The sequence below is a fragment of the Cnephaeus nilssonii genome, assembly GCF_951640355.1.
Source record: "Cnephaeus nilssonii genome assembly, chromosome: 10".
Classification (NCBI taxonomy): domain Eukaryota; kingdom Metazoa; phylum Chordata; class Mammalia; order Chiroptera; family Vespertilionidae; genus Cnephaeus; species Cnephaeus nilssonii.
In genome coordinates, this window is record NC_137081.1 from 48,458,827 (window position 1) to 48,482,886 (window position 24,060).

The 24,060-nt window shown below is 40.2% G+C and overlaps 1 protein-coding gene across 2 annotated transcripts in view; it reads left to right on the forward strand.

The window, feature by feature from the left end:
* The window catches only part of STK39 (serine/threonine kinase 39), a 274,586-nt gene that overhangs the window by 190,933 nt on the left and 59,593 nt on the right, over positions 1-24,060 (forward strand). For both annotated transcript variants that reach the window (XM_079783234.1, XM_079783235.1), the window contains exon 15: positions 21,934-21,986. In XM_079783234.1, coding sequence (XP_079639360.1) covers positions 21,934-21,986 — 53 coding nt within the window. The remainder of the gene's footprint in view (positions 1-21,933; positions 21,987-24,060) is intronic.

Below are 24,060 nucleotides of genomic sequence, written 5' to 3' on the forward strand. Positions count from 1 at the left end.
CCACCGAGGCTGCCTCTGACCTGTTGTGAGGGCTGTGGGAGTGTGGGAGTCAGGGCAGCGACTGGGATGCCTCCAGCTGTGCTGTTGAGCTCCCAGCTGTGCCCTGCAGAGTGCAGGAGTGGGAAGATGGGGAGGAAATGTGAAAATGTACCCACACACAGTTTAGGACTAATGCGGTGTGTGTTTTTTAACCAGACTGAATTTTGAAATAAAATCATTATATTCTGTAACATTGGGGGAGTCTGTCACAGTTTCTGAGGTGTAAGTGAGGAATATATACTTGAGAATTGTACCTTTACTTTTCAAATATTAACGAGAACTCGTAAGGAGCTTGCTGTTTACTCACTGCTTTGTTTTCTTGTCCTTGTTATCAGGTTTATTCCTCTTCAGTGTATTTATTTTTGTTCTATATTTATTTGAAAAGAGAATTTAAAATAATTACCCTTCTGGTAGTGGTCCTGTTAGAATTGTTACTGTGTTTGGGCTTTTAAGTATGGTTTGTTGGTTTGCCCAAGTTAAGTCTAAGTTTACCTTAAAGGGAAGTGATCTCTGCCATTCAATTAACAATATCCTCATACACTCAACAGCATTTCGGGGATCTTTCCCTATTCCTCAAAAGTCAGCAGATGTTGCCCTGGCCAGTGTGGCTCCATTGGTTGAGCGTCGCCCCATGAACTGAGAGGTCCTTGGTTCAATTCCCATGCACATGCCCGAGTTTCAGGCTTGATCCCCAGTAGGGGTCATGCAGCAGGCCAGCCGATTGATGTTCCCCCTCCCTTCCCCCCCTCTTTTTCTTTTTTCCTCTCCTTCTCTCCCTCCCTTCCTCTCTAGAAATCAATAAAAACATATATATATATATATATATATATATATATATATATATATATATATATATATATATATATTAAAGTCAGCCATTGTTATCCTGCATAATTCAGGAGAAAAGGAGCCATGTAAAGATGACACATCTTAAACGGCTAATGGATACATGGAGAGGCCTGTGAGCTGCTGTAAAGGATGGTAGGCTGTGGATGCCTTCCTGGCATGCTCCAGTTTGCTGGTATCTCTGCCTAGCTCCAGCTTGCTGGTATCTCCCATAAAGGAGCTTATACACTTGTCTGGAGCCCTGATTTTTGCAGTTGCCACCAGGGACACCTCCACATTTTCTGGTACTGGCGGCTAGCAAGGCTTACACTTGCAGCCCCTCAGGACTTTACATATTTGCATTCCTTTATTTTTAAATTAAATGTATTGGGGTGACAGTGGTTAATAAAATTACATAGGTTTCAAGAGTACAGTTCTACGCCATTAATCACTGGGAAAATGCAAATCAAAACCACACTGAGATAACACTTCACACTTGTTAGAATATCTGTTATCATAAAGACCCGAGATAGCAGGTGTTGCCGAGGATGTGGAGAAAGGGGAATGTTGTGCATTGTCAGTGGGACTGTAAATTGGTGCAGCTACTGTGGAAAACAGTATGGAGGTTCCTTAAAATATTTAAAATAGAACTACCACATGATCTTGTAATTTTACTTCTGGGCATTCAAAGGAAATGAAAAGTCTTAATTCAGAAAGATATGTGCACCACCGTGTTTATTGCGGCATTATTTACATAACCAAGATATGGAAACAACTGAATGTTCATCAGTGGTTGAATGGATAAAGAAATGGTTATATCTAATGGAATGTTATCCAGCGACAATAAAGAATGAAATCTTGCCCAGTGACAACAGGGTGGACCTAAGGGCATTATGCTAAGTGAAGTAGTCAGAGAAAGACAAATACTGTATGATTTCTCTTATATGTAGAATCCAAAACAAAACACACCAAGCTCATAGATACCAGAGAACATTGCAAAGAATGGGGGGTGAGGGGGGGGTGACAAATGCTTTTTCTTTGTTTGTTTAAATAAATTGAATAATTGTTTTAAAAGCAAGTCAATGAATAAAATAAAAATGATGTATTATAACATGTTGCATATATGCACAGGGCTTTAAAACAACCTCTCTAGAGAATTGAATAATTATTTTTAGAAACTGCTGTCCTCCCCCCAATTTGAGAGGTTGCTTTTCACTAGTTAAATCCTCAATAACAATGCCCATGCTTATACAAAGAATCGTGTGGGCATTAGTTTACCTAAAGTGGTTCTCACTTTGGGGGATTTCTGTACTGGACAACCTGCAGCCTTTTCTCATATAAAAAAATGGAAGTTAGAATCCCCTATATTTCAAGTATACATAAAAATGCTGCCCAAAGCACAAGGTAAGAAAGTGTGGGAAGTTAAAAATCTTCACAGAGTAGCATGTGCTTCTGAGGACGTTCAGCAGAGAAACCAGGGAAGGACTGAGAAAGGACTGGGGTGGCATTCGCCGTGGCTTCGACAGGGTCAGAGGTGGGGCCTGTTCCGTGCCTCCACCATCATTGTAAGCTAAGGATCCCTCCCTGCTGCATCCCTCCCTCCCGAGAGGAGAATCTGCAGAGAAAACTCACATTCGCTTTGCTTCCCTGTTTTAAGGTTTGGAAGCAGCTGCAACAATATTTAATCAAGCAGGGAAATATTGTTTAGCTATGTTTGGAGGGTTGCTTGCCTGCCCTGTTTTCTGTACATGCACACTTAATTGCTCCTATCACTGCAGTTTATATTTATTTTCAATTAAAACTTAGGAATCATTAGCTTCCAGATTAGACTTGCCTCTATTAGTTATTGGTGGTTTTTTGTGTTTTGTTTTTGTTTTGCTATCAGAGACTAATACATAAAACTCCTCAGGTTAATTCTGTTTATTCAACAAACAGTTTTTTAGTGCCCACCATATGTCAAGCAGTGGGCTTTGGGGGTACAAAAACGAGTCAAGTTAAAAGGTAAAGGGAACATGCTCTCTTTTCTGAGTGAAAGGCGGCCTTTGTGTTGTGGTAGATTGTGGTGGTTGACAATTGATTGGGTGCAGTCAGGCATTAGGGACAGATGGATGGGAAAGGTAACAGTGCTTAACCTTTGTGAGGGATGGCTGTAGGTTTTTAAAAATCAGATTATGCTAAGCCGTGCCCCCCCCCCGCCCCCCAGTGAATATTTAACATTACACAGCATTTTGTGTGCAGTTTAGGTGGGTTTGCCGATTCTCAGAAACCCACCCATAGACCCCCAAAATCTCCTTGGTTAGAAGAAGGGAGCTAGAATTAAGGCCCTTATAACCTATGGTTGCTGCTATTATTTTCCATGAATGCCAGACTCCATCAGACCCCTACCTTTGAATCGTGCTAACCTGGCTTGAAATATGTGTTTGTGTTGTCATGTATTTGTTGGCTGTTCTGAATATGCCGAGGGCCGGTTGCTCACGTCTACGGTAGCGTGTAGGCTATGTGCAGAGGTAATTTCTAGATAGATAACTCTTTCCTGGATAGATGGGGCTGATATGAATCCAGCAGCAGAGCAGAAGAATGAAAACTGCCATAAATATTCACAAAGTAATTGCTTTGCATTTGACCCCTGTTTTAGTTTTAACTTCTGCTTATTGGTCATTGAAATAATTAGATATCCGTGAAAATTGGAGCAGGGAAGGATGTTAAGCACTGGTTCAAGCTAGGAGACATGAACGGATATAAAAACAAAACAAAACAATAAAACTCATGCGTTTAACTCCGATGTCCTCTGAAGCCCCATAAGCTTCAACCAGCAGTCTCTCTCCGGAGCCTCTGCCTCCTGCTTGCTTCCCTTGCTCCATTCCCAGAGCCCTAGATCACACTCTGGCTTCTTATCTTTGACTGATTTGTTTTGGTGAACCTCTTGGATTTCCTTTCTGAGTTGCTTTTGGTTCAGGCGTAATTCTCAGGTCTGCTTTCTTCTGTACCTGGATTTGTGTCCTTCTTGGTCAGAGGCCAGAAATACCCCACAGGAGCCAGTCCCCAGGCTCTGCATGAAGAAATGCCGGTGGACTTGGACATATAATTCATGTAAAATTACGGGGAGGATGGGTGCCCGGCTAGCTCAGTCGGTAGAGCATGAGACTCTTAAAATTACGGGGAGGTTTATGTGCTCCATAAAATAGGTGTTTTGAGAGTATGCCACCCACCTGTTGGAAATGGGGGAGTAAACATTGTAAGAAATATATATTTTAAAATAGTGTTGTTTTAAAATAAGCAGGAATCACTTAACCAGAGGAACTTTGTGATGTGCATGGAAAACATATTGAATCATGACTTGGGAAAAGGAAATTGATGTGACCTAGCATAGAACTGTTTAGAGGAACCAGAACTGAAGTAAGCATTGATTTAACCATGTGATGTAAATGAATGGTGTGTTATTTCTACCCTGCCTTTTTTCAGAAAAGAGTGGAGATAACTTGCAATATGAAAACACAAAGTAGGAGAAAGAAATGAGAAGCATTTTGAGAATGGAAAGAGAATTGGACCAGGAACCCAAAGTGATAAAATTACAATCACTGAGAAGTAAATTTAGCTCTAGCTTCTTGGCAACCAGGAAATTACAGTTATCTGTATAGTTCTCTCCCGATAAAAGTAAACCTGTACAATTAAAAGATTATATAGAGAGGCAGGCTTTTGCTTGAAACTGAATTCAAGAGAAGTTTATCTTATGGTTTTGTTTTTGTTTTTTAACATGTTTTTATTGATTTCAGAGAGAGGAAGGGAGAGGTAGAGATAGAAACATCAGTGATGAAAGAGAATCAATCAGCTGCCTCCTGCATGCCCCCTACCAGAGATTGAGCCCGAAACCCAGGCATGTGCTCTGACCTGGAATCAAACCATGACTTCCTGGTTCATGGGTCAACACTCAATCACTGAGCCACACCAACCAGGCTCCTGGTTCTTTCTATAAAGAATGTTGGATAACATAGCAGAAAATTTGACCTATTGTATTTTTTTTTGCAAAAAGTGCAAGTGTTCTTGAATTGCTTTTTCTTAGATTGACCCTCCTTAGAAGTCAAGGGCTTGTCCTCATTAAATTATAGCATAAAGTTAATTCTTTAGGGGCTAATTTAAGTTCATGTCTTCTTTCTTTCTGCTGATCAACCCTGAGAGGGCCTTAGCTTAGAGAAGTTAAGGAAATGTTTTGGAAGGGAGAGGTTAGTCCAGGGTAAGAGTTTTGACAATAATAATTTTTTAAAAGCCCTTTTGCAGTGTGCTGATGGAAGGAAATTCTTGTTTGTAGCTATTATATGAGCAGTAGCAATGCTGCGGTTCTCATAGGAACATTCAGGAGGCTGATTTGTCTGTCATCCAGACATAGGAGCCTTCATTTGCAAATGTGCTGCAGAGAAGGAACGGTGGGGATAGATCATACAAATTTTTAAAAAATGAGCCTCTAATACCTTTTCCCAACTATTCAATTTACATATGCCCCAATATTCTAAACCACACAGTAAAGGAGAAGTGCTTTTTGTATGGGCAGATCACATTGCAAGTAGATGTGATCAATGGCTTCCTCTTCCATCAGCCCGAGGTATATCCCTTGGAACTTGGATTACATCAAATGCTGCATTCTAACTACATCTGCAAGCGTTTAACTTTAAGAGTTGGAAAGATTAGGTACTTTTCATTTTTGTGGTAGCAAATGTTTATCATCACAAACAATAATGTTGGGTTTAGCATGCTAATATTTTACTTGTTAGAAACAAAGTCAAAAAGATCCTGTGATGTTCTCACTAGGTGGTAAGCTCCCGGCAGTTAAGGACCACGTCTGTTTGGTTCACAGCTATGTGTCTGTGCCTAGCACAGTTTCTGCCTAAACAGAGCTTAGTAAACACTTGCTAAAAAATACACTGAGTGGCCAGATTATTATGATCTCTGAACGCATAATCTGGCCACTCAGTGTGTGTGTGTGTGTGTGTGTGTGTGTGTGTGTGTGTGTGTATGTGTATTAGAGACCAGGTGCATGAATTTGTGCATGGGTGGGGTCCAGCCAGCCTGGCCAGGGGGAGGGGACATGGGCGGTTGGCCGGCCTGCCTGCTGGTTGAACTCCTGGTCGAGGGGACAATTTGCATATGAGCCTTTTATTATACAGAATATATACTGAGTGGCCAGATTATTATGCATTTAGAGATCATAATAATCTGGCCACTCAGTGTAAATGAAGCATAGTTTTACCCATATGCTATGTTAAATAGGCATAATACCAAGTAATTTTAAAACCAAGTATTATTTAGATGTATTCATGAAAGATATTGGAAGGAGCCCTTTGAAAATAGAATTGATATGTTAGGCTATATTAGAAAATATATTATATCCTCAATTTCCATAATGCATAAAATTTAAGGGGGCGTGTGCAGCTTGAGTTTCCATGTGCTAAAAGAGAGCTCTTTTCACTAAGCCTAGTTATTTTGGATTCATCCATGTTGTTGGATGTGTGAAGAGCTCCTTCCTTTTTATGGCTGAGTATTATTTCATTATATCAGCAATTTTCAGCTGGTGTGCCACAGCAGGCACACTGGTGTGCACAAGAATTCTGCAAACATGCAGTACCTGACCCTCTAGTCAGGGCACTGACCTCTTTTCCCTTAGATTGTCAAATAAAATTGACAATAGCCAACACGACAACAACTGTCTGATGTGAATGAATCAAAATCACACCTATCATTTTTGTCAAATTGGCAAAAAATATATTTTATGGTGTGTTGCAGAATTTTAATAATTAGTTTATGTGTGCCATGAGATGAAAAAGGTTGATAATCACTGTGTTATATGGATTTACCCCATTTTGTTGCTTTATTCACCTGTGGGTGGACATTTTTATTTCAGTTTTGTACTATTATGATTAATGCTGGTATGAATATTCATGTCTAAGTCTTTATGTGTACTATACTTTGATTTCTCTTGATTTACTCAAATGATCATGAATTGTAGCACAGCTTCTCTTTCAAATCTTAGTGAATCTTTTTAAAGAAACTTTTTATTCCCCTGCCTTATAAATGTAATAGGTGTTCATTAGAGGAAATTTGAAAAATTCAGACACTTATAAAATAGAAAATTACCCATCTAACCACCATTCAGGGATAAGCACGATGAACATTTTGGTGTATTCTTCTGTTTCTTTTACTCAGATTTTTTTTTTATTCCAATTATATTACACTTGCTTTTTCACTTAGTATTACATTATCACCATTTCTCATGTCATTAAAAATCCTTTATAAATAACATTTTAATAACTATGTAATATTGGATCCTGTGGTTTTTCCACTGAAATTTATTTAGCTATCTTTCTATCATGGGAGATTTAATTTGGTTCCAGATTTTTGCTACAAAAGAAATGCTCTAAAGATTGCTCTTATTCAAAAAATGTAGATGTTTAATGCATTTTTTAATGTTGGATTCATAGATGTAGAATTGATATAGCAAGGGATATAACTCTTTTAAAATTCTGGAAACATATTGCCAACTAGCCCTCCCAAAAGGTAGTATCAGTTTTTACTCTTGATAGCAGTGAGGGAAGGTCTGATAGACTGTATTCTTGTGAGATTTCACATTTCCTATTATCATTTTATAATCTTTGTTAATTTAATTGGCTAGATTAAAAAGTAGTTATTAGATTTTTCAGTTTGCATTTCTGCTGAGCCAAATCTCAAAATCCCCATGTGGACAGAGTCAGAGAGGGCATGACAAGACTCTAAGATCATTACAGGGTTTCCACGCCCAGTAAAATAACTTATTCCTTGTAGATGGGAATTGGTATTTCTATTATTACTCTCAAAGAATTCACACCATGTCAAAAAATGTGTATTAGTTTTAACAAAGCAAGCCTATGGCTTACCTCTGGAATTGAAAGTTGATTGTGATGATAGAAAGAAATTAGGTTATTCAGAACTTATTGTTCTTAGCAATTACCTGCTGAAGCTCGGTGATCATTATTTTCTCTTGTGAGTGTTCTCAAAGGATCCCTTTAATAATGAGATACTGAGGAGCAGCCTCTTCATAGCCATCTCTTTGTTTCTTCTCCTTTCCTAACTTTTCCCTAAAAAGACTGTGCATGCTCTTGCCTTCGCCCTTCTCTAATGGTGGCCAATAGGAATCCTGTTGCTAGGTGTCTTAACTGGCTGGTAAAAAGCAGAAGCAAGGCATCTAAGGGAAACCTTTACTTATGAGTATCCAGTGGATATTGCTCTTCTGAGATATGTCACCTTCTCCCCTTAAAATCTCTGCTCATGAACCTGTTGAATAATTATCTGAATAAACATTTTTGTTCCAATAAGAACAGTTAAGCCCATTTTTAGAGAGAGCCAGGCAGAGCTATTGGGCCAATACTGTTTTCTCAATTCGAGGGCCAGAGTCAGGCTTGCCTGACGCTGGAAGAAGTCAATAATTTGATACCTGTTTTACCCTGAAAGCACATGGTAATATGCTTCTCACTCTGCTGGAGTTCTGTAGTATAACCTTCTAGTGATGAACAGTCACTAGAAGAGGTAAGGATGGGGTCCACTCTGTGAGCCTTCTTCACCAGCCTCATCATCTTTCGATGAGGGCACTAAGCCCTTTCCCTGTATAGCCTCCACGTACTGCCACATACATGGACATGGGCTAATCCCACAGAAAATACTCCGAGTTGTGCATTTTCCCTTGGTAAACCTGTTCTCATCTGTCCTAATGTAAGAAACCTGCAAAGTGACAATGAAATTCCTCAGGCATTTTGTTCGTAGTTTGATAGACTTGAATTTTCTCTATGCTAAGCGTGTACTTGTGAGTTCATTTTAGGAAATGTGGACTCTGGGAATGACTTTGTCTCTGTTGCCTCTAATGTCATAGCATAAGCAGTGCCCTTACTCTTTAAGTACATGTGTTTAAGGAGAGGCTGGTGGGATGGGGAGTAGCAGGTTCTGATAGGGTAGACATCTTAAAGAAGTTTTCATGGTCCCAACGTCTGGATGAGAGTTCACCTAAGGGACAGCACACCAAACACTGGAATGCACCTCAGCCTGTAGCGTTTCTTCCCAGGCCTGGATTCTGGAATTGGACGTAACCTACTGAGCACAGACGGTGCATTGTTTCACCTCCCCAGGTTTGCACCTTGCCTGCGTGTCCCCTGCACAGCTAAACTGAATGAGTTGCTCTGCTTACCTCATTTTTAACTCACTGTCAGTAATTTCTCCTTTAGTTCCCAGATTTTATCACATCTACTCAATTAAATGGCATATGATGTATTTTGTTTGAAGTTTAAAGAATTATATTTGATGCATATTTTTACTTATTTTTGTCAGAAGAAAGGAAAGGCAAAGTAAAATATCAAACTCTTCTCTGATTTTCTTTTAAGAACTACCCATTAGGATATTTTAGAATTGTAAGAGTGGTAATATTTTGGTTTTAAATTATTATTCCAAAACTAGAGGCCCAGTGCACGAATTCAAGCACAGGTGGGGTCCCTCAGCCTGGCCAGCGATCAGGGCTGATGGGGGGGGGGAGGCGGGGGGGCGCGCAGCCGTGAGATTGGCCAGCTGCTGGAGGTTGGCAGTTGGCTGTTGGAGTGTACTGACCACTAGGGGGCAGCGCCTGCCTTGAGTGTCTTCCCCCTGGTGGTCAGTGTGCATCATAGCAACTGGTCAACCAGTTCTTGGTGGCTTAGGCTTTAATATATATAGATTGAAAGGAGTTTGTAAGAAAGCATGTTGGTGATCCCACATCAGGTACAGAAGTGAAATTAAATCACGTCCTAACGTGTCCTGAGTAAAGCAAGGGCATCATCAGAGGCAACCTTATTTCTGGATTTGAAAACTCCTCAGGAGTGGAAATCTTTTTTCATCTGTAATGAATCAAAAGTGTGAACAGCATTCTGGATATAGGAGGTTCCCAGAACAGGCTCGTATCATCAACAGCCAACTAGGATACCACTGCAAAGTCTTTCAAGCACACAGCTGTTTGGCAGCCAGATCCAGGCTCTAGTTCACAAAAAGCTTTTTCAGGTCATTTTAAAATGTTTTATTAATGGCCCCATCAACAGGCTGGAGGAGGTCAGTATGCTGAGGCACGGCTAAAAAATGAGTGCCATGCTTTTTTCCCTCCCACTTGGCCCAGTGGGAGATCCTATTAGTGTTCTGAAAAGTTACATAATTAGCGTGGCACCCGCTGCTCATTTGGTGAGCCAAACTGGTTTTTAATGTTCAGAATACAAAACACGGAAATGCTATCTTCACAGCACTCCATGCCGTCACTGACAGCCGAGAGCATTTCTGAGTGACAGGGCCCTAATAACCGTGATGATGGGAGCCACAATTAAAAAGCACTCTGAGCTTGGGGCACTGTTCCTTCAGGCCTGCCCGAGTCCAAAGAGGCCCTGGATGGTGGAGAGTAAATAGTATGACTGACATGTGCCCTGCGCTGCCTTCTGGTGCAAAGGAAGAGAATTGCCAGGAATACTGGCAAATGAATGCTTTTCTTGCGTCCCTTTTCTTAAGGAATTCCCCTCACTAGGCAGAAGGTTTGCATACCTTAGGCGTATTTCCATCTTAACTGCTATACTTCTCTACCTCCTCATATACTATGATCTTTGACTTGACCAAACCAAGTAGAGAATAATTCATTCTCACTACCAGGAGAATTCTCTGGTCCTCAGGTGTCTACTGCGCCCTCTGAGGATTATTACCAAGGATTCCAGCGCAGCCCCAGTTATCTAGCTCTGTTTTCTTCAGCCCTCAGCCGGAAAGTGCCATTCTCCAACACCAAATGACCAGGCCACATTTATTCAAGCATTCTTGGGATTCTTAGGGGGACATAGAGACCTGTACCCTTTGAAATCTTGCTATAGATGTTGGGTTTATGGTGAGAATCTACTGTAAGATTCAGTGGAGGTCTGGACACGTACCTGCCTGCTCAGGTTAGGTGAAGGGATGAGACAGAATGGATCTCAGGGCCCAATATCTGACATGGAGAAACTCAGTGGCTGAAGATTATATTTATTCTTACTGTTGTTGTTATTATTTAGCCAGTACTGACTGCTTGCTGTATGTCTGTCACTCTCTGTGCCTTCTCACACCTAATCCTTTTAGCTACATATGAAGTAGTTGCTCTCATTACCTTATGTTACTAAGACTTGGAAAGTTAAGTGAATTGCCAGAGGGTCTCATAGCCAGTTAATGTTACAAGTCAATGTTACAGTTGGCATTTAAATTCAAGAATGTTGTCTTCAGAAACCAAGCTATGACAGGCTGAATGGATCTAATAAAAAAGCATGTTTTCGCCCAGCCTGCATGGCTCGGTAGTTGAGCATCGATCTATGACCCAGGAGGTCAGGGTTCGATACCGGTCAGGGCACGTGCCTGGATAGCAGGCTCGATCCCCAGTGAGAGGCAGCCTATCGATGATTCTCTCATCACTGATGTCTCTCTCCCTCTCCCTCCCTCTCTCTCTCTCTCTCCCCCTCTCCCTCGCCCTGTCTGAAGTCAATAAAAATATATTTTTAAAAATCATCAAAATGTGAGGCTATAAAATATGGATTCCATGACTCACACATGAATATCAGTTTCATTATTTGACAACAGCACATATTTGAACACAGGCAAACAATTGTTTTGAGCTCTAGAATGAGGTCATATTACATGAGTCTCCTTTTGGGTCTGTCAGCTGTGCCATTCATGGTGAGTGGAGCTGCACCATTGCAGAGTTAGCTTCAGGATTAAGCTGGGGTCTTTCCAGTTTGGGCGATTTATAGGTACTTGGAATTTTCCAGTTAGGATGGGTTGGCTTCTATGCCAGGTGATCAATGCCATTTTATTTACTTTACCTGGGACTATGGAAGGGGGGAGGGATAGTGTTTTTTCCCCCTGAAACATTGTAATAATGAGTGCCCTAGATTAGTGCTCCAAAGACCAAGAACAAATTCAGTGTTAACTAAAGGTATAAATGCCGACTTGTAAACACTTGGCCAGGATCAGACGAGAAGAAGACGGCATCGCACGGCGGTTGCGTCTGAAGGGCACTGGCCGTCGTGAGAAGGAGCTGTGCGTCAGGAGCAGCAGAGGGGCCTTCGAAGGGGCACCCGTGAGGAGCAGATGAGCCCGAGCTCCTGTTTCCCTTCTGTCCCTGGGGCAATCTTCAGATCTGAAAAGAAAATGTAAAAATACCTGGAGACACTTCAGATACTGGCCTTCACTTTAAATCACATCATGCAAATAACGGACTCCTTCCCACCGCCCGGCCTTTCTGGGGTCTGTTAACCCAGAGGAAGCTTCCCGCACTCTGCTGACAGGTCCCCGCCTGCTCCTCGTGGCTTTTCAGCCCTGGAGTCAGTGTCCCTCACTACCAGAGAATCACACAACCTGAAGCGAGTGGATGGGGTTTTGTTATTGTTTGTTTTTGTTTTGTTTGCCTTGAGAAAGTGTTGGGTTTTTTTTATTTATTGTTTTTACATTATTCAGAATGAAATGAAAGTCCTGCCCTAATCGAGCCTTCTGACAAGTGTGGCTGATGTGCTCTAGCAGACATTATTCCCTCCTGATGCCCGTCACCAACCTGTCAGATGCCGAGTAACTAGATTATTTTGCTGAAGTGATTTCAGGGAAATCCAGCTTGAGGTTTGGTGATGTCTTTGTCAAAGGGTCAGCCACACTAGACTGGACACACACTCACTTATAGGCCATTTCTGTGTAATGGATCAGGAGGGAAAATGCTTGCTCATTCTCATCTATCACTAATTTGATTGTCTTAAGACACCACCTGTGGAAAAGCCCGGTGGATTCTGCTTACATTTCTAACCTAGAGGACCCTGATTATTCATTTGCCCTTCATACTTTTCTCTTTTGTTGGGTGGGTTTTTTAAACCCAGTTGAAAGTTATCATTTTTCCCTTGAAATATGCTGATGTTTAATATAGCCTTCCCTGGATATGACTATACGTATAAATTGATAGGAAAATTACAAGAATAAGAAAGTTAAAATAGAACATGGTTTCTGCTACTTTTGTGACCACCTGGCTAAAGTTTAAAGAATTTTATAGTTGTCTTCTCACTTTATAGTAGTGCAGCTCATCCTAATGTTCTTCTATGGTTTTAACCCTCTTGATTAGTAGCACGCATTCTTTAAAACTTTTAAGCAAAATGTTACTTACCCTTTCTCTGTTCTGAAGCAACCACGTTTGGTGTTCAGCTGGGCATGCATGCAAGTTCTTGGCCAGACATAGAGCTTCCTTTTGAAGTTCAGATACCCAGCAGCCCACCTCCCTCAGCAGTTAGTTAGCCACCCCTCCAGGAGAGGAGGTAAGTCAGCCTCCTACATGTTCACAGAAGAATGTTACCCCTGCTTCTTGTGCATGTTTTAGCTAAGGTGAAAGACCTGTGTTTAATCAACAAACAGACTTGTCAGGCGCCTTCGAATACTTGTCAGTGTTTAGTCATGGAATCGCCTATTGCAGAATTTGACAAAGATACTTTTGGGGCATCAGGAAGCAGTCAATGTAGACCATTCATTTCTTCAGGTTCTTGGAGCTTCCTTTATTGAGGTAAATCACCAGGAAACAATGTACCTCAGCTATATTATTTCCACTCTCAGCAGAAATGCCATTACTCAGGTAAGATTTAATATTGTGCCTTCAGCACATGGGAGAAAACATTCCCATCTTTTGTACCACCTAGTTGAAAACATTTATATTAAAAAAAGTTTGTTTTTTACAACACAGAGTTGAAGACATTACTCAGTGTCTCTTATAAAGTGGCTTCCATAAAAAGTTTCTCCTTGGTATTAATGCTAAGGGGAAAACTTGGCCTTGCATGTTTTCTTTTTTGATAGAGTAAGGACTGTGTCATGCAGTATCCCTCCCCACTATTTTCCTGCGCTGCGAGCAAAGCTGAATGCAGTGCTCCATGGGCTTGATGCCATGTCCAGTATGTGTAGTATCTCTTTCACCATTCTGTTGTTTTTAATAATCAAATGCTCAATTGTATATTTGGTTTAATTTTGAAACTACTTACCATCCTTTTTGCAAGAATTAAACCAAATAAACTGTTGGCAAGGAAGGGATAATTGCCCATAATAATTTGAGTTTGTAGCGATTTGTCCCTTAAAGAAGCATTCTTCCATTACCTTGAAAATTTACTCATTCTGGACCAAACACCTCTCCGTATACTGTATCGATCTGTATAAATACCATACTTTCCGGCGTATAAGACGACTGGGCGTATAAGATTTTCCTGGGTTAAAAAGTCGTTTTATACGCCGGAAAATACGGTATATTGGACTATATTGATGGGATTAAATATAATAAGATGACTTTTTAACCCAGGAAAATCTTATATGCCCAGTCGTCTTATACACCGGAAAATACGGTATATCTGCCATGCTCTAGCCAGTTAGCTCAGTAGTTAGAGCATCAACCCAGGGACTGAAGTGTCGCAGGTTCGATTCCCACTCAAGGGAACATGTCTGGGTTGCAGGCTATATCCCCGGTCCTGGTTGGGCGCATGCGGGAGGCAACCAATTGATGTGTCTCTTTCACATCAATGTTTCTGTCTTTCTCTCTCCCTCCCTTCCACTCTCTCTGAGAAGCAATGGAAAAAATATCCTTGGATGAGGATTAAAAACAAAAAAATAAATATACCTGCCATGACATGATGTCTAGAGCCCAAGTGGATACTCATGGAATCCATGGCTCAGAGCTGCCTTTACATTTTTAGTATAATGGACTTGGCATGTTGACATGGGAGCCTGGTGCATTGAGGAGAGGTATCCATCAAGGAAACATTAACGAGTCTGGGTTTTCTGCAGTAAGCCCTAACACGCTCCAAACTTTAAAGCACAAATGATGCTAACGAAGGCTGCTTCTATATTTATGTCAATGGGTTTCCATTAAGAGACGCACACAAAACCCCTAACGAGTAAGTGTACTTAACAGCTTTCCTCTTCTAAAAGAAGTGAACTCTGGTTAGGTGTAATGTTTCTGCACCTACCAGTTGTACATATGATTGTGGTTTTTATGTGGCCGCTCCATTTCCCTTTCACCCTCCAGCTAAAAAATCAGTTCAATAAATATATTCACAGGACATTCTAAATCTGAAAAGGGCTGCTGCCGATGGAAATAGAGTTCTGTAATCTTGACAGAAAGCAGAGCCCATACTCAGTAATCTGTTCACTCATGAATGACCTCAGCTGGGATGCAGCACATTCAATTTTTTTGTAGGTAAAACAGTATTAAAATTTTATGTACTAAGCTCTGAAGTAAATATGACAAAATGTTGCCATTTTAAAAGTTCTGGATGGTAGGTCATGTGTATTTGTTTTATTACTCTCCACTTTTCTGTAGGCTGAAATGTTTTTCATGATTTTTCCAAAGTATGTACTGGTGAGAAAAAAGAAATCTGTTTGTTTAGGCTGGAGAGGGGGGTAGAGAGAGGGCGAGGAAACAGCCATGCCCTCTACCTGGGGATTTACAAGAGGTTTCTGTTAAAGAAAAAAAAATCCCTTAACTTAGTTTGGATTATTTCCAGATGGAAAGTATTCTTTGTAGACAGTAAAGGCAGTTATTTATGATAATATTTTTGCATGTGATTTGTTCATTGGTGTCACAACATTTTACAGAGTGTCAATTTCTGTATGCAGGGCTCTGCCCACGCACCTCTAATTTAGGCATCAGCTGTGTGAATCAGATGCAGCCAGCCTGCTCCCTGCAGGTTACCCATCTAAAAGGGTCCCTCTGGCTGCCCGATAGCCAGTGGGATGCAGCAGGTCCTTAGCCTGAGGTTTTAGCTGTAGAAGAACCTGCAGACAACCAGTGTGGAGGGTCAGATTACTTAAGATATGTCAAAATACCTTATTGGAAGAAAACATTGCATGTGGGTGCACACATGTACGTACGTATGTTATTCCCCCCCCCCCTTTTTTTTTTTTTGCTGTTCTTAAAGGGGACAGGAGGAGGACTTCCTGATCTATATGACATTGGTCTTGGGCTGTGTGATGCTGCATGGCTCATTATAGATGAGAATTCTGGATGCTACCAACTTTTAATTCTTAGGTCATAGGCGTATTTCTGGGCATCTGGAAATACAAGGCCGAAAGGAATTTTCACTTTCACTTTTTAGGAGGCTCACTGGTCCCAAAGGGTCTTTCGAGGCAAGTCAAATGCAAGGCCAAGGATTGGGGGGGGGGGGGTATATGGTTCAGTATTCATACACTCTTGGAGCATATGGCTCATGGTGTGTGGAGATACATACATATGTCTAGGGGAGCTTCCGATTCAGACAGGGCTTTGGAGCCTGGGGCCGGTGGGCGCAGCAGTGGCTCTGAGCCGCTGTTTCTGCCACCACCTCGGTTATGGGTGAAACATTCTCGTCTGTAACATCTCTCACTGCATGTGCTTCTCAACCAGGGGCAGGGGTGTCACTGGCCGGGCGGGGGCGGGGGGATTCTTTCTGCCTGCACTTTGGGAACCACCAGTGGAGAATAGAAAGCAGTCATTCGGAAATCTTCATCCCACGTTTGGGTGCCATTTCTGCCATTAATGGCTCCTGGGATAGGCCTGACACCTGGTAGGTGATCAGTAGGTGTTTATGAAGTGTGGCCTGAATTAACCAGCTGTGTAATCTTGAGCACGACACTTAATCTCTTTGGCTTCAGTTTTTTCGCCTGCAGAATGAGGCAAATGGCTTAGGTGACTTCTAGGGCCCCTTCCAGTTGTGAAATTTTATGATTCCATGATTGGACCTTTACTACCTCCAAGGAGATTGATTTGACAGGAATGTTAAGGGCGAATGAAGTGAGGGAGAAAATGCCCCTTTGTCTGAATTAGTCTGATAATTCTTTCTTGACTACTATTTTTAAGAACTTATTTAACGTGAGGTTTTCCTGGTAGTTTTACCTGTCAGCTGTCATTCTCTGGGTAAATGGTAAACTCTTTTAAGGACTAGAGCCATGACTTCCCCCCTGCTTCTGTGTGCCTCAAAATATAAGGCACCGTCATGCCAAACAGCAATGCAGGGGGTCCGCACAGTGTTCACACAGCTCATCTAACTCAGGAGGGAAGCATTACCTCCCCTCTTTCCTGCAGAGGACAGTGAAGATGAGGGGTGAATGGCTGAACTGCCGCTGAGCCCAGCTGACTGGTCTCCATGTGAGAGTCTCCGGTTTTGAAGCCGTCTGGTTACCTGACTTCAAGACTCGGCTCTAGGAAAGCCCGGAGGGGAGCATAGACTGTGACAAAGCAACCACCAGCCTGGCCATGGAATCTGCTTTTTCCTGTTCCCGATTCTTCTGTTTCTGGCCTTATGTGATAGGCACCCTGCAGCTCATTCTATTGGCATCGTTTTTCCCATCTTATTAAGTCCAACAGTTTTCTTCCTGGGCTACAACGCATTCATCTGTCAAAGATTACCCTGGTGCTCAGCCAGCACACTGAGGAGTGGCAGGTTCGATTCCCAGTCAAGGGCATGTACCTGGGTTGCAGGTTTGATCCCTGGCCCCGGTCAGAGTACATGTAGGAGGCAACAAATCGATGTGTCCCTCACATCCATGTTTTTATCTTTCTCCCCCTCCCTTCCTTCTACTCTCTCTAAAAATCAATGGAAAAAAATATCCTTGGGTGAAGATTAACAACAAAAAAATAAAAACAAAGAAAACAGATTACCCTGAATAATAGGTCCCTCAATAGGCCCTTTTTCTTTTTGCTATACATTTCTAACCTCTCTATATGTGCATGGGTGGGGTCCGTGATTTTGAATAAAATATCCTCTGTTCATTAAGTCACTTATTCTCTCTTTGGCAGATAACAGTGACCAGTCCTTGGTCAGTAGTGAGTTTCAGAGAAATCGATGATTTGAGAAATCTTAAGGGGGTATAACCACAGGTCAAGCTAGATGGATGTTACCACTATTTACTGCCACAAGGAGCAGAGAGAGAGAAGTTAATTTGAAAGGAAACATGATGCATTCCTTTTGGGTATGTCATTTTCTGGTGTCTGTTCAGACTTTGCATGAAGCATTGATCTCCTCAGTGAGGGCAACCAGGTAGTTGAGTGACAGGCGTTGGAGGGCTAGTTTTACACAGTATTCTATTGTACCTTTTGATTTTTAAACCATGTAATTGTAGCGCCTATTTTAAAATTTTTTTCTTGCCTCAGCCCTGTAGGTATTTGCATTTGTGATGCAGCATATACATACAATGAGAAATGAGAGGTTGAGCCTTTCCAAATTTAAGAGTTTGGATTTTTGGGGTGTTTTTGTTTGTGTGGTTTTTTTTTTGTTTGTTTTGTTTTGTTTTGTTTTGTTTTGGTTTTGGTTTTTTTTGTGTGTGTGTGTGTGTGTGTGTGTGTGTGTGTGTGTGTGTGTGTGTGTGTTTGTTGTTGTTAAGATTTAAAGGGTTTTTAATAAAAGTTATCAAAGGTGGCCTGGGTCTTGAGGCTGTCACTCTCAAGTTTTTAATGTTTCCTCTATAATTACACAGACTTAGTTTCTGGCCTTAAATCATCATACCTATTTTCGGCTTCCCTGAAATCAAGGGTACCCTGTGCCATATCAATTAAAGTAAAGGCACTTTCAATTAAAGGTGTTAAGTATGAGTCTGAAAAGATTAATTCTTCATAAAAGGATGACCTTAAGTAGTTAGATCCAATTAGGCATTTTTCCAACTATATTTCATCCTGATGGGGCAAGTCGACTACTCACAATCAATCACTGTGATCTTTTCAAAGGTGGGTATTTTAGGTTCAGAGTTATAAAAGAATGACTTGACTAGGCAACCTCAATACCTTGAGCTGCAGATGTAGATAAGAGATCGTGGGTGTTGGATACTACTTTTGTGGTATTAACATTGAAAGAATCGGGGTATTCTAAGTACAGTTCTTATACCTGTCTTCTTATGGCCAAAAGTAATATTTTCTTATGAACAAAATAATTTACACTGATCAAAGGCCAAAAGTAATATTTTCTTATGATCAAAATAATTTACACTGATCAAAATAATTTACACTGAAGAAAGGAATAGTGACATAAATTAGCATCAAACCAAAGTCCTTTTCATCTTATTCTTCTTCTGTCATTTCAGTATGAAATCACTCTAAACACTTGCTTTCCTGTGACCCTTTTTTCTTATTGGGTAGTTTTAGTTCTAATTCAACCTTTGATGATATACAGCACACAAAACCAAGCCTATTAGATAAATGAATGCTTGCTGGTATTTTTATGGTAGCGTAAAGTCTTGGGGGATATTTTTTTTTTCTCAAAAGCAAAAGGAATTGAGCATTTCTATATGTACAAGGTACTTTCAATGTAGAATTCTTGGTCCTCATGCTGCCACTCATTAAATTTGTATACTTGGAAACGCCTTGAACATACCGAAAAACTGGAAAACAAATAATATCTGATTTGTGTACCTCAGAGGTTGATTGTTGGATAAAGTGAGATTTGATTCATGAGATTTGATCAGTGTTTCTCAGAGTGGGGTCACGGGACCACACTAAGGGTCCTGGAGATCCTTTCAGGGAGCCCAGGAGGTCAAAACTATTTTTATGATAATATTAAGAAATTATCTGCCCTTATCACTCTCATTCTTTCTCACTTGTACAGTGAAACTTCTCAGCGGCTGGCTACATGCTATGTGATATTGCAAATATAAGAGCCAGCTGTCTTAAGCCAGACATTACAGAGGTTTACAAAATAGGAAACAATGCACTCTTTTCACTGATTGGTTTTTCTTTTGGAAAGCAATTTTCATAAAAATGTTTTACATTAACAAGTGATGAGTTAATGTCATTTTCAAATAAAGTAATACGGATTTTAAATTTTATCAGTTTCAATTTCTAATACACTAGATCTTGATATATATCATCAACATAAACAAGAGCTCCTTAGGGGTCTTTAATACTTTTTAAAAATGGAAAGGGCTTCTAAGACAAAAGTTTGAGAACTGCTGATGTATATGGAAGCACTATGTAAATGTGTGGTGGCTTCAGTAGTTTATTAAGAAAATCCAGGCAGTGTAAACAGTCCAACATGTAAATGGCCTTCCCACTGCCCACACTGATGCTCATGGCACATGCCACCTCCAGGGTGGGGTTGCTTATTCCAGGGTACCACATGATCTCTGAGCCATCTACAGTAGTCTGCAATTTCCTGTGTCTGTCATGTGTCTATTTTTTTTTAGATAGTTCTAAGTTTTCACAGTGTTCAGATTCTCAGGAGGTCCTAAAGGAAGCAAAGCTGGCCCTGGCCGGGGTTGTTCAGTGGTTAAAGTGTCATGCACTGAAAGGTTGCGGGTTCTATTCCTGGTCAAGAACATGTACCTGGGTTGCAGGTTCGATCCCTGGCCCCAGTCCAGGTGCCTGCAGGAGGCAACCATCAATGTGCCATCAATGTGTCTCTTTCACATTGATATTCTCTCTCTCTCTCTCTCTCTCTCTCTCTCTCTCTCTCTCTCTCTCTCTCTCTCTCTCTCCTCCCTTCCACTCTCTAAAAATCAATGATAAACATATCCTCGGGTGAGGATTAACAACAACAAAAAGAAGCACAGCTGTAGGAATTCCTGGTGTCCCCTAGTCCCATTCTGTCTCTGAGTGGAGTAGAGATAAAGTTAAAATTGGGGATGCCTGAGAGGAGATGCAAAGTTGTTCAGTGCTCTTGTGTGTGGCCTGCACTTGGCCATCCCTTGATTTTTTTGACTCTTAATTTCTGCTGGTGGAAAGGTGTTAGACGTGGGCCAGCTTCTCCAGGCTTGGGGAGAAGGGCTTTCTCAGTCTGTACTGGACCAGGGAGGCCTTTGCTGTCCTTCCGGGCCTCCTTGCACTTAGTTCAATGGGATGTGGTAGGACATAAAGAACCAAGATCAGGATAAGGACCAGAAACGGCCCAGAGACTGGCTGGTGTCATCATGATTTGAGCACTGTACATAGAGACCAGGCGATAGGAACCAGAGTTTTAGAGGACCAAAGCTGGAGTGCTAAACAGGATTTGATCACACTCGGGGCACGGGATGGTCAATGTTTAGGGACAAGTATTCAAGCTATTTCTGTCTCTGTCTCACACCTTGATGGCTGAGCAAGTAAGTAGTTGAGTGCTTACAAACATTACTACTTCATATTTTGTACTGCAGTTTTTTAAGGTGTTTTTATTAACTTTAATTTAGCATCTGTTGAGTTAGTCATAAGATTCTTATGAAATTTTAAAACCATTCTAATTATTGCTCACTGCGGCTTATTATCATTATTTGAAATTAATATAAATGGAAAACTCATATTTATTTACTTGATTTATATTTCCCCAGTGTCACATAATTTTTTGATTGAATATATATAGGATGGGGCAAAAGTATGTTTACAGTTGTTTGTGTAGAAAATAATACAATAATTAAAAAATAATAATAAAAGAATAAACTCTGTTTCATGAACTCACAACTGTAAACCTACTTTTACCCCACCCTGTATGTATATATTATAGTTTATGTATTTTATATTTACTTAAATAGGGTTTTATATATTCAGTGGGTAATTTCACAACATTCAGGTCCCCTCTATTTAGATTAAAAAATGTAGCCACAGAATATGTACCTTACTCTGGGCATTTTGTTGTATGATTTACTGTCATTTTGCTGTCATGAACTTCAGTGCCACACCTATCTTGTCTGTTTGTTTTACTTTTTAGAAAGTTGATACAATATTATTTTCTCAGAAAAATATGAAAAATGTATTGAATATCATTCTAAACTAAAAGCTTCTGAAATTTTCTATTATGAAATTATATCTAAGGTTACTAATTTAATGTAGATTTATTAAATGAATGTTTTATTTTTGGAATTTTGTGATCTGAGTGGGTTTCTATAAGGTAAATTCAACCAATTAAACAAATATCTTCCTTTATTATTGTCACAACTATCACTTTCAGTTAAGGAAATATTTAGAGGTAGCCTGAGACTGTAAAATGCTATCTTCATGTTAGTAACATCTTGTAAAAATTGAAATACATTTACTTTGATTAAACTCTACTCATTAGATTTTAATGTGCTATATGTTATTTATTTCAGAAATTCCAGAAAGGAACTTAATGATATACGATTTGAGTTTACTCCAGGAAGAGGTGAGTTTTAATTGAAATTATTATCTTATTGCTACAAAGAACGTTTAAAATTAATTATAAGCACATGTTTATAATTGCTATTCAAAAATGCTTTCTCTAAAAACAAAGGAAGGAATGAACGAGGGAGGGAGGGAAGGAAAGACTTATGATAATTGTAGGGAATCCAAATGGAACCATTATTTTTTTATATTTATTAAATTAATTGGGATGACATTGGTCCACATGAACATATACCAGTAGGTTTCAGGTGTGGATTTCTATGTTACAAGATCTGTATATTGCACCATTTGCCTACCACCATATATAAGACCTCCTCTTACCACCCCCTTTCCACTATAATCACACTGCTATTTGCTGAACCACTATTGACTGCATGAATTCCAGTGACATGTGCTACAAGTGTGTGTGTGTGTGTGTGTGTGTGTGTGTGTGTGTGTGTGTGTGTATACGTTAAGCATATTAGCTCAGTCATGAAATGAAGTAGTGGCATGCTGATGCAGGGTCTAAAGGGTATTGTTAATGAGAGCATTGAGGATCATATAGCAGTTCCGATGAGGGTTGCGCAGCAAACAGTGATACCATGCTTGGCCTCTGTATTCAGTTCAGACTACACAAAGCCTGTATTGGCAACTGTCTGTGGCCTCAGTTTGCTGCAGGCATAATGGGTAAGCTCAGTAGGAATGATGCCCGTCTTGCAGCTGAACACAGTTTTAGTATTTTAAATAGTTATTAAAGCAGCTTAAAAGCTAGACGGGTTGCTTTTTCAGCTCCTGGATGCCTGGAAGTCATAGAACCATGGCATATTTCTTGGTATCTCTATCACCTGGCAAGAGGTGATTTGGGTAATTAATGGATAAGTAACATATATGAATTTCAGAGACCACAGGACTAGTTGTTTAACAGAAATTGCTACTTCCACTGTTTGGTGTATAACCAAAACAACCTACAGAAGTGAAAATAAGTTGCAAATGCTAAAACTGAACTGTTAATTCCTGACCTGTGGTTTCACATTTTTATGTACATGAAAACAGCTTCAATGTCTATAATGAATAACTTTCTAAAACACATTAGTCTCCTACATTTGAGTGTATTATTATAGAGTGTCCCCAAAAATGTATACACACACTTTGAATAATTATAAAGGCAGTGTTTATTAAAATACATTTCATTTTCAAAATTGAGTAACAGCTTTTAAAGTATGTATACATTTTTGGGAACTCATTGTATATAAGCTAATAATATTGTTTTTATTCTGTGTATTAGAGCTCCATGTAAACTGTGATTGATTAATAAGGTGTATTTGGTAAAATTTTGCAAACCCAGAAGTAAAAGACTTGCTTTTTCTTTAATTTTGGGGGATGACATTAGTTAACTGTTTGACTTCTCTGCTATTGTCACTTATAAGGAAACACAAACTCAAATGCTTATAGGACCCAAAATTAATGGTGGGAACTTCAGGGAACTAGTTTTGTCTAAATACATTCAGGTTCAGCCTGGCCAGCATGATGGCTCAGTGGTTGAGCGTTGGCCTGTGAACCAGGAGGTCACAGTTAGATTTCCGGTCAAGGCATATGCCCCGGCTGTGGGCTCAGTCTCCAGAAGGGAGTGTGCAGGAGGCAGCCAATCAATGATTCTCTCTCATCATTGATGTTTCTATCCCTCTCTTTCTCTCTGAAATCAATAAAAATATATTTTAAAGAAATTAATACATTCAAGTTCAGATTTTAAAAACACTGCCAACAAACAAAATATGTTCCTGGGCCACACACGGTCTGGACTCACTGGCTCTGATCTCTGGTTCATGTAAGCACAGAGATCTAATGATTCCCTTCATGTTTGAATTAAAATAACGTTTGAAGCACCTTTTACAAAATAATGTAACTAGGGCCCTAATGAATTTGCTCATTGATCTCTCTGGGAACATCCATCTTTGACAATTTAAGACTCAGCCTGTGAAATTGTATGGTGCCGGTTCTATTATCAAAAAAGCTATTTTGTTATAATATAAAAATATTGACCAGTCAATGCATTGATAAAACCTAGTAATTTCATAATCAATGTTTCAAATACAGTA